At 62.8% G+C, this 13908-nt stretch overlaps 1 protein-coding gene across 1 annotated transcript; it reads right to left on the reverse strand.

The window, feature by feature from the left end:
- On the reverse strand, positions 1 to 8806 carry MEX3D (mex-3 RNA binding family member D). The gene is made up of 3 exons (XM_032628756.1): positions 8086 to 8806; positions 848 to 2218; positions 1 to 683 (listed from the first exon to the last, which is right to left on the reverse strand). Exons 1-3 carry the CDS (start codon positions 8690 to 8692, stop codon positions 631 to 633), a joined length of 2031 nt encoding a protein of 676 aa, XP_032484647.1. The 5' UTR covers positions 8693 to 8806; the 3' UTR covers positions 1 to 630.
- Between the last annotated feature and the right edge of the window lie 5102 nt (positions 8807 to 13908).

Below are 13908 nucleotides of genomic sequence, written 5' to 3' on the forward strand. Positions count from 1 at the left end.
TCACGTGTAGTAAAAAGACTTTATTAAGAAGGCTTTGAAGTCAAAAAATAAAACTCTTGATACAATTTTCTGAACCCTTAGGTCAGCTCAGCAAATATATAATCAGTAATTTAGCTGTGTAAGATTAAAGGTCCGTTACTTTATTTAAAATAAAATATATTTTAGTTTTCTTAAAATTTATTCCATAAAGTACATATTTCCCTATAAATTCCCTACATATACACAAGAGGTAAAAAGTAAAAGTTTAAAAAAACAAAAAAATTAAAAAACGGTCAACAGAAACCACAGCAGAAAAAGGATTAATAATTAAAAAAAAAAAAAAGTTCTGGACGCCCCCTCCCCCCGCCCCCCTCCAGCCTGCGCGCGGCTTACATACTAAAGGGTAACCAGTTGGCCCCAAAAAGCGAGCCGTCCTTCTGGAAGTTTCTGCAGAGGTTGAGGCCGTGGGAAAACAAACACTGTCAAATCGATATCAGCTACGTACAAAAGGACAACTGGGAGAGTTGTAAAAATCGTGTTTTTTTTTTTTCCTTAAAAAGATCACCCTGGGGAGGGGGGGAGGTGTCTTAAATAAAAAGTGCAAGCAGGCCTTTTCTCTCCGGTTTATTTTAACCTGTCGACTCAATACTGTCATTTGTTAAGAACTGAGGTGTCGCTGGGCCGCCGGGTCGCTGTCTCCACGCTTGGGACTGGAGTTAAAGCTCGTCTGTAAACACTGGCCAGCCCACCGCTCACCCCGCCCACCCCCTCCCCTTCCTCCCCACCCGGCCCTGGGCACCCACCCCGCGTCCGTGGACGGGCCCTGAGGGCCGCGGGCGCGGCGAGGTGACCGGCTAGGAAAAGATATGAATGGCCTGGGTGGCAGGTGTGCGGCAGGCTGGGCACTCGGGGTCGCTCTTGCCGCAGATGCGGACGGCGCAGTCCATGCAGAAGAGGTTGTGGCCGCAGGGCACCAGCGCGGCCATCACCTCACCCTCTGCACACACAACGCACTCCCGCGCCACGGCCGCGGAGGCGGAGGCGGGGGCGTTGGGGGTCGGGGCCGCCTGGGGCTTGCGGCCACTCTCCGAGGCGCTCGAGTCCAGCGCGGGGCACGAGGAGGCCGAGGAGCTGCCGGGCAGCGAAGTGGCCGTGGAGAAGCTGGCGCTGCTCGAGAAGGATGCCAGGGAGCCCTGCGGGGGCCGCCAGGGCAGGGCGCCCACCGGGTCGGGTGCAGCGCGGCGGGCCAGCGGGAGCTCCAGGCTCAGGCCGCCGGGCTCGGGCAGCGTGGGCGAGTGTCGCGGTGTGCCAGCCCCGCTGCTGCGCCGGCCGCCCGGGGCGGGCGGCGCGGGGGCCCCGTTGACGGCGGCGCAGCCGCTGAAGGCGGGCAGGGGCGGGGCCCGCTCAAAGGGCGCCCAGATGGTGGCCGCGGTGGGCACGGTCAGGTCCAGCGCCAGGAAGTCGAAGCCGAAGTCGCAGTCCTCGGGGGCGGGTGGCCCCGCGGGGGCCCCCGGACCGTCCCCACCGAAGGTGAAGCCTCCGTTGCCCGAGGTGCCGTAGGGGCTGGTGGGGTCCGCGTCCGGCACCGGGATGGTCGGCCCCCCTCGGCCGCCCGCATAGAAGGCCTCGGGGCCCCCCGGGGTGCCCAGAGCAGCGTCCCCCCGGAGGCTGGCCGTGGGCGCGGGGGGCCGGCGGCCCGGGTTGGGGGCCTTGGCCCAGAGGCCCGCGGCTGCCCCGAGCAGGTCCAGGCAGACGTCGGTGCCGTTGGAGTGGAAGTCGCTGTCGGGGCCAGTGTCAGTGAAGGCTCCCGTGCGCAGCGTGATGTGGGCCTCGATCTCCTCGCGCGCCCGGTCCACGTTCTCGGGCATGCCCGTCACAGCAAACACCGGCTCCTTGTCGCGCCCGGGCGTCACGATGTACGTGTGCGTCCGTTGCTGGATGCGCTTGATGGTGGCGCCCTTGGGGCCCACCACCAGCCCCACCACGCGGTAGGGCACGCGCACCTGGATGGTGGTCTGTCCCGGCAGGTTGGGCGGGCCCTGCGCGGTACCGGGCAGCCCGCCTGCCTTGCTGCGCGTGGCGCGGATCACGGAGAAGTGCTCGGCGGCCGACAGGATCTCACGCTTGGCCATCTCCACGTCCTCTTTGCGGCCGGTCACGATAAAGACCGGCTCCTCCCCACGCACCGGTGTCTTGATGTACGTGTTCGTCTTGGCGCGCAGAGCCTTGATCTTGCACCCTGTGGTGGGGGAGGGGGAGACACAGTGAGGGCAGGGACCCCTCCCCAGGACAGCCCCTCCTGGGCAGCAGCTGCAGGGGCCAGCCAGTGCGCTGGGTTAGGAGGCCCCACCTTCGGGCTGTGATCTCAGGCACTCGGCGTCCCTCCCTCCAACCTTGGGCGTCAGTGTCCACTCTGGTCCTGCAACCCCTGGCTCTGTAACAGGGGGATTGTCCCAAAGGCAAGGAGGGACCCTGTTTTAGGTTGAAAGGCGTCCCCCCAAATCCATGTCCACCTGGAATGTCAGAATGTGACCTTATTTGGAAATAACGTCTTTGCAGATGTAATTAGTTAGGGTGAGGGCATGCTGGATTAGGGCGGCCCTGAATCCAAAGACCAGTGTCACTATAGAGGAGGGACATGTAAAGACACAAGAGAAGATGGCCCTGTGAAGACGGAGCCCAGGGTTGGAGTGAGACAGACACAAGCCCAGGAACGCCAAGGCCTGTCAGTACCACCAGAAGCCCGGGGAGAGGCTGGAACAGATTCTCCCCTGGAGGGAGCATGGTCCTGCCCACACCCTGATTTCCACCTTGCAGAACTGTGAGGGTTCATTTCTATAGTTTCAAGCCATCCAGTTCATTTTACCAGATCTAGGACACTAATGCAGACCCTCCAACACCAACTCCCTGACAGGAGGGGAAACTGAGGCTCGGATTGTGGAAATGGCCTACGACTTCTTCCTGACCATGTGACCCTCCCCCAAGAGCAGATCCTGGGCCCCATATCAGGACGCCTCCAAAGGCCCTCAGTGGTCCCAGCCTCTGAGGGGAAGCTCCGGGACACGACCTTGTGGCTTCATCTTTGCTGCCTGGCCTGGGCTGGGCTAGGGGGCTGACCCTGCGGAAGGGGGCCAGGGTGGCCGTTGGGGAGAGGGTCAGTCGAGCAGGTTCTTTGACTGGGTGCCTCTCCCACCACCTAGGCGGCCCTCCTGAGGTCGACTGGAAGCTGCCCCTGAGACATCTAAACACCAGGCGTGGCTGGCCCGGGGCCCTGACACCCACCCCCCCACCCAGGGGCCTTCTGACACATCTTGAGTCCGGACCCAGGAGTCTGGGAGGACCCCCCACCCCCAAGTTCTGGGGACGCCAGAGGGACACAGGGATATTGTTGCAGTGCAAACAGAGGGCGGCATTGAGCGGTATAACAGCGTGGCTAACTTCTCAGCGAGGGAAAATACAAAGTTAGCGGGACGAGCCGTCTGCCTGCAGCCAAGGAAGTCAGAGACACGGGGCCTGGGCGGGGGGCAGCCTCACCCCCAGCACAAAGAGGTGAGGAGGCAAAGAGGGCAGGAGCCCCCCATCCATGGCTGAATAAAAGGGGGCCAGCTGAGTGGGGGTCTGAAATCTCCCAGGGAGACACTGCTTTCCTCCCATCTCCCGGCCTCGCGTCCTGGCCCCCAGCCATCCCCACTGCACCCGGTGTCCTCCCCGTCGGTGGCTGCTGACCTGGGCTGCCTCCACTCCTGCCTGGATGGTCTCCTCCCCACTTGGCTGGGGAGGCCCCTCCTGCAGTTCCCCTGCGCCTGACCTTTCCCATTTGTCACGTCATCCTCACTGCTGCACCCCACCGTCCTCTCCCTTCTCTGCATCACATCACAGCCCGGCACCCTCTCTTCCAGGAAACCCGCTCTGACTATGCTGGGCCAGGCCCCAGCACACACTTCTCAGAGTTTCTCCTCACACCCTAAGTCTGACTTTCTGGACTCCCCGAGGCTGGGGGACTGTGTTGTAAGGGCCGGCAGACTGGGACTGCCCTGGGCACTCAAGGGACCATCCATGCCTCAGTTTCCTCACCTGCCAAAGGAGGGCAGAAACACACCCAGCCTCACAGGTTTGGGGCAGGACCCAACCGGCCACAGACTGGAGAGTGGCCCCAGACCGGTGCCTGTCCTCATGGGGGAGCCTCGGTGGGGAAGGGACCCCTGGGCAGGTCAGGGCTGGGGAAGGACCCTGCAGCTTCCCGCTTGCCGGCCCCCATCCTGCTCTGACCCAGAGAGCAGCCTTGGATGGAGGCCTCAGTGGCCAAGTAGAGCCCAATTAACCATCTAGACTTCAGCTGTGACATCCACTATCCCCCAAACCCCACCCACGCTAAGACCCTGAGAGGTGGCAGAGCTTGGCGGGGGGGGGGGGGGGGGGGGGGGGAGTGGAACTGCACAAGGCAGGAAATTGGGTTTCCAAGAGTGACCCTTGGGGCTACCGCCAACTGGTGGGTGCAGCAGAAATGCAGCTTCCCGGGCCCTGCCCCAGGATTCCAACTCAGATAACCGGGGAAGGTGGCTGACTGCCCCAGGCCCCAGCAGGCCCCACCCTGTGGCAGCCGAACCCTCCTCAAGAGGGGCGGGGCCAAGGGTCCCCACGGGGAGCCTAGATGCAGGCAGCCCTGCTTCCCATTGCTCGTGACCCTGTACTGGGGTCCAGGCACCCCTGCACTGGGCATTCAGGGAACCAGGCCACACGGGCTCTGCTCCAAAGGAGCCCACGTGGTGACCACAGGCCACACTTATCAAGGGAACCTCAAGGCCGTGTTCGGGGAGCTGAGGGGCCGCCCTGGGGAGGAGGCTGCGTGCCCGGGGAGCACGGCTGGCTAAGGGGACAGCAGGGACAGAGTTCCAGCAGGCCAGGGCTGGGACAAGTCAGCCCGATATACTGCCACTCCCAACACAGCAGGGTGCTGTCCCCAGGGCGAGGCTGAGTCACAGTACGGTGTCTGGGGGCAAAGCTGGCTCACCTGTGAAACAGGGCCAGGGAAAGCCCCGTGCAGGCACGGAAGGGTGTGACCTGCCACCCGGGGGCCCCGTTCTTCCTACGCCCCCCAGTGGGTAGGTAAGAACGTCAAGGCAGGGGCCCCCGACAGGCCTGCAGCGTCCCACAGGGGTGGGGCCCCGCACAAGGGAGAGAACAGCGAGCGAGGGATGATGGAAGGGACCCTGGCTGGCTGGCAGGTCACTCGCTCCCGACCGTGAGCCGAGTGTGCTGCAGACCCAGGCCTGGCTCTGAAGACCCAACCCCGGCCACCCCACCCACGGCCATTCTGCCAACTGGAGCAAAGGCAGCAAGGCGGGGGGCGCAGGGGAGGGTCTCAGAAGGAACTGGGCGCCAGCCCCCTGACATTTGATGACCAGCTGGGGTGACAGGCTCTCCACCGCCCCTTCTGAGTTTCCACTTTTCCTGTTTGTGGAAGGGGGCCACCTCCCCACCACCCCCAACCCTGGAGCTTTGGAAGGTGGAAGGTTCTCTCCTGACTCACCCCTGCTCCCTGCAGGGCAGGAAGAGCCAGGAGACTAGGGCTCATATCTGGGCCCTGCCGACCAGCTCTGGCGGCACCTCCGCTCCTGCAGCCTCTCCCTCCCCGTCTGTGCCCCGAGGCTGCAGGATCCTCTCTGGGGGACACCTCAGGGCAGGTTGAGGCTGCCTCTCAGTGGGTCCAGGGCACCTTCTGGGCCCCTCGGCCTCCGAGAGGAGAGAGCAACGCAGGGGCTATAATCTCCTGCCTGTGCCCAGAAGGTGCATGGACCCATTTCAGGGCTGAGAAAACCAAGGCTCACAGAGCAGCAAGGGGGTGTCCAGGAAAGGGCGAGCCCAGGTCTGTGGCTCTCGTCAGCACAGGAGGTCGGGCAGGTGAACCTCCTGACCCTGCACTCCAGAGAAGGGGGTGGCCGTGGGCCTGGGGTCAGACAGAAAATAATAAGTTCAGGGTAGGCCGTGCCCCTTGCCCTAGGGACAGCAGGGGACAGGTTCCATGTCCAGGGACGCACAGGGTGGACAGCGGGGTGGGTAACCGGAGGAAGAGCACAGAGTCCTCCAGGCTGTGCTTGAGAACTGGTGGCAGAAACTGGGAGCCACAGATGCTTCTAGAGTAGGGAGACACAAGGGCTGCTGCAGTTGCCAACCTGTCCTGGCATTCGTACTCTCCTCCCTGGTGCCCTGCACCCCACTCATGGGGTGGCTACAGTGTGCCGGCCCGGTGCTGGGATAAGAACCAGCAACTGGCTTGAGAATCCCCAAGACAAGGGAGCTGCTCTCCCCCCTGCCACAGAGAGGGGCTCTTGTGCTCAGAGTCACAGGGCCACCCTAGTCTGCAGGGAGAGCTGTCAGGGCCCAGGGACCCCCAGAGCCTGCCTTGCTGTCTGCCATCCGCAGGAACCCAGGCTGATACCCTGGGTACCAGCGGGTACCAGAGAGACACGCGGTACCAGTGGTCAGTGTGGAGCCTGGCGACCCAGCCACCAGACTGCTCAGCATGTAGGCCAGGGATCGGTGCCCCCTGCTTGCGGCCCGCACCCCCGGGGGGCCGACACGCGCATTCACATGGGACTTGTCCTCAGGCTCCACCACCAGGTGGATCAGTCTCGTGACCTCGGGTGACAGCCCCCAGCCTCAGTCTCCACAGGCTCCTGGACACTCAGCTGGGAAGCAGCTGTCTTGTTACAGGTCCCAGTGAGGTTACTGGGGACAGGGGCGGCAGAAGGTGATGACCTGAATAGGAAGGAGGCAACTGGGTGGCAGAGGGGAAACGTCCGGTCGTGGTCTCGTGGTGCCTGCCGGTAGCCGCAGGGCCCAGAGAACGGTTTACGGGTCCCCCTCCCCCCGGCTCCCATTCCTAACAGCGGGTCCCCGGGCCCAGCACCACGCCTGGTCCTCCTTGTGTCCACACATGGGGAGGACAAATGAATGACTGAACGTACCTGGGCCCGAAGCCAGAGGGCTTGCTACCCCCTGGCCCCACCCACCCAGAACTAGTAGAGAGCAGTGTCCAAGGCATCCCTGCGGTCCTCTGCTCGTGGCACTTAGGACGACAGGTCACCTTGAGACTCAAGCCTCTCAACACCCTTCTCTAGCTCCTGTTACTGAGGGTCCAGAGGCAGGGACCCCTAGCCCCACCTCAAGCCCCGCCCAGGCCCCACCCCAAGTTCTAGAACCTGGCTGTGCAGCAGGGAGCCCGGAGGTGCGGGCAGGAAGGCAAGAAAGTTGAGGCTGGTGGGCAGGCAGCTAACAGGGTGGGTGGGTGTGTGCTGGGCCGGGCACTGCCCACCACCCTCCAGCCCGCCCGCCCCGCAGCTCCAGGGCCAATGAGCGGCCGCCGGCCTGATGTCACCCTGCAAATCTCAGCCTGGCTCTCTAACAAAGAGAACAATGGGGCAGCCACAGGGACACTCCGACAATGCCGCTCCGGGACCCGCACACCCTGGGTCTGTTGCTGGCCACCTGGCCAGGGGAGGGCTGTGGGGCAGGACCCCAAAAGTGGCTTTTACGGGGGGGGTCCTTGTGCATCCCCCAAATCCCTGACTGGGGGCGGAGAGCCCGGTAGGGATCCTCTCTCATCCTGTCCTGCTCCCCATCCCCAGCAGGGTGCCCAGGCTGGCAAGTCTCGATGCACCCTCTCTGTGCCGCCAAACTTATCTCGACACTGCCGGAGCGCCCGCGCCCCCAGCCCCAGCGACCCCCAAGCCCGAGCGAACCCGCCCCGTGCCAGTTTTGGGTGTGGAGCGGGCACTGCCCAGCCCGGCCCCCTTATCCCCGGGATGCCACCAGTGGCGGCCCAGGGCCCGGGCAGTGAGCTGCACGCAGGGGCCTTTCCCGGCTGCAGGCGCCCAGACAAAGGCGGCAGCGGGGCCGGAACGCCGAGGGGAGGAGCGCGGGCTGCGCCCAACTTTCTCCCGCGGCCAGCGGCAGGACAAAGGCACACAGGCGGCCACCGAAGCCCGAGTCCACGCGGGGCGTGGCCGGGGTCTGGTGTCCAGCCGCGGGCTGGGCTGGGTGGCCCCTCCTGGGGCGAGCCGCGAGGGGACCCCCGGGGAGGCGCCCCCGACGGCGGCCACTCACCCTGGCGACCCACGATCTCGGCGACGTGCTCGGAGCTGGGCACGGGCACGCACTCGGTCATGTTCACGCTCTTCTTGCGGCTGCCGATCACGCTCATCTGCTCGGCCAGCAGCGTCGGGGGACCCAGGGCCGCGGGGTGGGGCGCGAAGCCCGCGAACACGTCGGGCGGCGATGGCCGAGGCGGCGGCGGGGGGCTCACGTCGGGCTCCAGCAGCGGCAGCGGGCCGGGGGCCACGGCCACCCCGGGCGCGCCCGCCTCGGGCCCGTCGGGGGGCGCGGGCTCCGCCGCGGCCCCGCAGTCTGCGCCTCGCGCCGCCGCCACCGCTCCGTCCCCGCCGCCCGCGGCCGCCCCCTCCTCGTCCTGGTCGCCCGCGCCCCCCAGACCGAGCCCTGAGAGCTGGTCCAGGGCCAAGCGCAGCGCGGCGGCCGCGTCGTCGGGCTCGGGCGGCGGCCGGGGCGCAGGCGCGGCCTCCTCGGCGCCCTCGGGCGGGGGCGGCGGCGGCGGCGGCGGCGGGGGGCCCGGGCTGGGGTCCCCCCCGGCCGCCGCCCCGGGTCCGCCGCTGCGCTTGCCCCCGCCGCCGTCGGGCTGTCCGGTGGAGCTAGGCATGGCGGCGCTAGCGCTCCGGCCCGCGCTCCCGCCTCTCGGCCGCCGGCCGCCCCCGCCGCCGCCGCCCGCGCCGCCGCCCTCCGCCTCTGGGAGCTCGGCCGCCGGCCGCCGGCATCCAGCGGCGGGGCGGGGCGGCGGCGGGGCTGCTCGGGCGCGGGCGGCGGCGGCGCGGCGCGGCTCGGCTTGCTTCTAGGCGGCGGCGGTGTCGGCTCCTCGGCGGCGGCGGCGGCGGCGGCGGCGCGGACGCTCCTTCCCTCCGCCCTCCCGCCGCCTCCCTCCGGCCGCCGGCCGCCCCGCCCCGGCCCCGCCCCCGTGACGCGGCTGCCGCCAACAATGGGGCGCCGGGCAGGGCGCACGCGCGGGACGGGCGGGGCGGTCACGTGGCGCGGCCACCCCCCCCCCCCCCCCCCCCCCCCGCCACGGGCTTTGGGGCGGGCCGGGCGCTGTGGCACGTGCGGGCGCGGCCGCAGGTAGGTGCCCGAGGCGGCCCGGGCCCTGGGGGCGCGAAGGCGCCCCGCCCCAGTCCTCGCCTCTGGGCCGGTGTCCCTCCCCCGAGGCCCCTAGCGCCAGGGCTGGCCTCCAGGCTCCGCCCCCCTTCCCCCGCGCGATCCCCGCACGCACCTGGCCCCTAGGGCCCCCCCGAGAGGTCTCGGGCACCCACATCCCCCATCCCGGGAGAGTGCCCCGAGCCGAGATCGCGCCACGTGGTGGTGCTTCCCGGCTTGGGCTGGTTTCTACCCGCCAGAGCCCTCGGACGTGAGCACCGCCCTCTAATGCTCAGAGAGCAGCCTAGCGTGCCCACGCCTAAAGCCAACCTGTCCCGGTGGCCCTTCCTCCAGCGGCCTTTCAGGGCCTTCTTTTTTCCTTTGGGGCGAAGGAGCCGTCCGGTTTCCCCCTGTGGGATTTCTTTTGGTGAATGGATGGGCTGGGATCTACCCCACCCAGGTTGTCCTACCGGGTCCCGCAGGGGACCCGGGACCTAGTCCCTGCTTGGCTGCGGGACCTCAGGCCAATTGCATGGGCTCTTTGGGTGAGAGAGGGGGCAGCCCGCCCCTTTTGTCCAGCACTGACCTCTCACCTGGTCCACTGCCATCCTCACCCGACCTGGGTACCTGCCCCCCACCCCACGGAGTCCTTCGGCCACAGCTGTCCACGACTGGATGGCCCAGAGTTCGTCACCTCTCTTCACGAACTCTGTCTTCCCTGGCAGGTGCCCCCCCCCTCTTAAGGGACCCCAGTTCCTCTCTTAAGGTCTTGGACTTCTCTTTTGTGTGCTTGAATGCTCGCTCGGAAGTATTAATTACTTCATTATAACTCATGTTCAGGGACTTCCCTGGTGGCGAAGTGGTTAAGAATCCGCCTGCCAATGCAGGGGACACCGATTCCAGCCCTGGTGGGGAAAGATCCCACATGCCGCAGAGCAACTAAGCCGGTTTGCCACAACTACTGAGCCTGTGAGCCACAACTACTGAGCCCCTGCGCCTAGAGCCTGTGCTCTGAAACAGGAGAAGCCACTGCAATGAGAAGACCACGCACTGCAACGAAGAGTAGCTCCCGCTTGCTGCAACTAGAGAAAGCCTGCGCGCAGCAATGAAGACCCAAGGCAGCCAAAAATAAATTTCTTAAAAAAAAAAAACAAAAAACAGGAGGAAGGGGAGAAGCATCATAAATAACTTTTTGAGACACGGAGGAAAATGCCAGAAGCCACCAAAACTGCTGAAAGGGGGTCTGGTCCGGGGAGCATGGGGCTGGGCATGGCTATTTTCCATGATGGGGATTTTAGTGATTTTTTTTTTTTTTAGCTACACATATATTAGTTTTTAAACGTGTTGAGGCAACAATGTGATGAAAACACCACGGCCAGTGAGGCTCAGTGGGGGCCTGGGTCTGAGCTCTGCTGCTGAGCGCCCCTCCAGCACTGCCCAAGGCGGGGTGGCAGTGGTGCCTCATCCAAGGTCATGTTTTGAGAGAATAGTCAAGGAAAAGAACTTTGTTGCCAAGGAATATAAAACCACAAAACTGCCTTCCCTGCACCATTTCCACGTTCAGTCTTCCCCCTCCAGTTATTAAAATGTGCTTGTGGCAGTTGATTTTGGAGTGGGCTCATGGTTACTTTTGTGAATTGAGTTGGGTTTGAAATAAAATTTACATGCAATGAAAGGCACCTGCTTTCACTGCCCTGTGCATAAGCTCTTCCTGCCCAGATGAGCGGCTGCAGGACCCAGTTGGCTCTCCCCTCTCTGTCGGTCACCTGGAGCAGTTTTGCCTCCTCTGGGGCTTCACGTAAACAGAATCTTTTTTTTTTTCCCCCTTTTTGTCTGTACCGCGGCACATGGAATGTCCCTGACCTGGGATCGAACCTGTGCCCCCTGCAGTAGAAGCTCGGAGTCCTAACCACTGGACCGCCAGGAAGTCCAGGGAATCGCTTTGTACTCCCTCGTGGGGCGAGTTTTTTGCACTCGGCCTAAGTTAATTTTTGTCATTTTTTAAAGACTCGCGGCCAGGCAGCTGTGCATCCAGGCTCCTTCATGGGCCCGTGTGGGCTGCCTGCTCTCCCCAAGGCTGCCAGGGACCCTCTGTCTCCTGCGAAGCTGGTTCCCCACACCTCTAGGGCCGGCCAGGATCTGTGCACAGACGTCAGGTTCCCTGAACCCCTGATATATATATATAATTTTTTGATAATTTAGTTTTGGCTGAGTTGGGTCTTCGTTGCTGTGCGCAGGGTTTCTCTAGTTGCGGTGCGCGGTCTTCTCATTGCAGGGGCTTCTCTTGTTGTGAACCACGGGCTCTAGGTGCACGGGCTTCAGTAGTTGTGGCTCGCAGGCTCTGTAGTTGTGGCACACAGACTTAGCTGCTCCGCGGCATGTGGGATCTTCCCGGACCAGGGCTTGAACCCGTGTCCTCTGCACTGGCAGGCGGATTCTTAACCACTGCGCCACCAGGGAAGCCCCCTGATATTTATTTTTTAAATTTGAGATATAATGTACACATATTAAGGTGCACCCTTTAAAAGTACACAATTCAGTGGTTTTTTTTAGTAAATTAAAGAGTTGTGCAGTCGTTACCACCATCAATTCTAGAACATTATCAGGAATTCCCTGGTGGTCCAGTGATTAGGACTTGGCACTTTCACTGCTGAGGGCCTGGGTTCAATCCCTGGCTGGGGAAATAAGATACATCCCGCAAGCTGGGCGGCGTGGCCAAAACAAAAAAATGATCATCGGCCAGAAAATGAAACCCCTTACACTTGCGCCATTACCCCCAAGCCCCCTACAGTCCCAGCCCTGGCAACCACTCGTCTACGGATTTACCTTCTGACATTTCACATGCACGGAATCAGACACTGTGGCCACAGCAGTCAGGGTTCTCCAGAGAAACAGAGCATAGCAGAGGTTTACCATAGGAATTGGCCACACAATTATGGAGGGCTCTGTGTGATTCAGTCCGAGGCCAAGGGCGCGAGAACCAGGAGCTCCAGGTCAGGAAGAGAGGGACGTCCCAGCTCAAGAAGAGAGAAGGAACTTGCCCTTTTGCTGTCTTTTTGTTCCACTTGGGCCCTTGATGGGTCGGATGACACCCAAATGGGTGAGGGCGGATCTCTCAGTCTACTGAATCAAATGCTAATCTCTTCCAGAAACATCTGCACAGACACACCCAGAAATGTTTTACCAGCTATCCAGACGTTCCTCAGCCCGGTCAAGTTGACACCTACAATTAACGTCACAGCTTGCTTCTGTGTCTGGCTTCTCTCACTGAGCATCGTGTTCTCAAGGTCCATCCACGTTGTAAACGAGTGTCAGTGTTTCTCTCCTTTTCACGGCGAAGCGATGCTCCCGCGTGTGGAGGGACTAGATTTTTTGTATCGAACCATCCCTGGATAGACGCTTGTTTCATCAATTTTTTTAAATGAACAAATAAATAAATTTTTGGCTGTGTTGGGTGTTCACTGCTGCGCGCGGGCTTTCTCTAGTTGCGGTGAGCAGGGGCTACTCTTCATTGCGGTGTGCAGGCTTCTCAGTGCAGTGGCTTCTCTTGTTGCGGAGCAAGGGCTCCAGGTGCGTGGGCTTCAGTAGTTGTGGCACGCAGGCTCAGTAGTTGTGGCACGCAGGCTCAGTAGTTGTGGCTTGCGGGCTCTAGAGCTCAGGCTCAGTAGTTGCGGCGCACAGGCTTCGTTGCTCCACGGCATGTGGGAACTTCCCGGACCAGGGCTCGAACCCGTGTCCCGTGCATTGGCAGGCGGATTCTTAACCACTGTGCCACCAGAAGCCCAAACTCCATCCTTTTTAAAAATGTGTTCCTTCCACCCTCATGGAGGAGGGGTAGGGGATGGGGAGGAGTGACAACCCGATTTGCAGGGGTCCTGTCGCAACCCCTGAAGGGGACAGGGGGAGGATCTAAGAGGTGGCACGACCCCCTAGTGACAGGTAACAGCTGCACCGCTGGCCCTTCCTGCGCCAGGACCTGAGCTCAGCTCCCAGGGCGGCTGGAGAAATGCACTGCTTTTGGTGAGATGCCCTTACTTACTGTGTGGAGGCTGCTCCGGCTGCCCTGGCGACCACACCCCAGCAAGGCTCTGTGCCTGTCCTCCCTGCCCCCTGCCCAGGGCTCTGAGAACAACAGCCTCTGTGGGGCAACCTGCTTCCAAGTCCTTCAGTGACCACGGAGCCTGGGCATCAAACACCTGAGCTCAGCGCTGGGGGCTGGTGCGAGGGCGGGGGCTGGGGGGTGGGCAGTGAGCAGATGGGCCTCCAGCCGGCATTCAGTCTGGGCCCTGGACCTGGGGAAAGGCCTCACCCTCTCGGTCCTGACCTGCCCGCTTGGGAACCCTGTGGCCCACCGGCCCGAGGCCTGTGGCTCCTGCAACAGACTGCCCAGCACACAGCTGGGGTGCCAACGCCACACCTGGATTTTGCACCAGCTGGGGACCGTCTGGGGGCTCGGTGCAGAGGAAGACGAGCAGCCCCCAGGCCCCGACACGCCACTTCCATATCCATCGAGAGGTGCCCGGACGGAAGGCAGGTTGTGCTCCTTTTCGAGCCCCAGGTAATTCATACGAACAGCCCTCCTGGCCACGGGGCACCCACCCACTGGCTCTGGGCCAGCGACCAGCCCAGAACACAGAAGGCACAGAAGTGGGTGCAGAGAGCTGAGCCAGTGCTGCAGAAGGGCAGACACCACAGCCTGGTCCACAGCCGACTGGCCCAGGGCGGGTGAGA

This window comes from Phocoena sinus, chromosome 3 (assembly GCF_008692025.1).
Source record: "Phocoena sinus isolate mPhoSin1 chromosome 3, mPhoSin1.pri, whole genome shotgun sequence".
NCBI lineage: Eukaryota > Metazoa > Chordata > Mammalia > Artiodactyla > Phocoenidae > Phocoena > Phocoena sinus.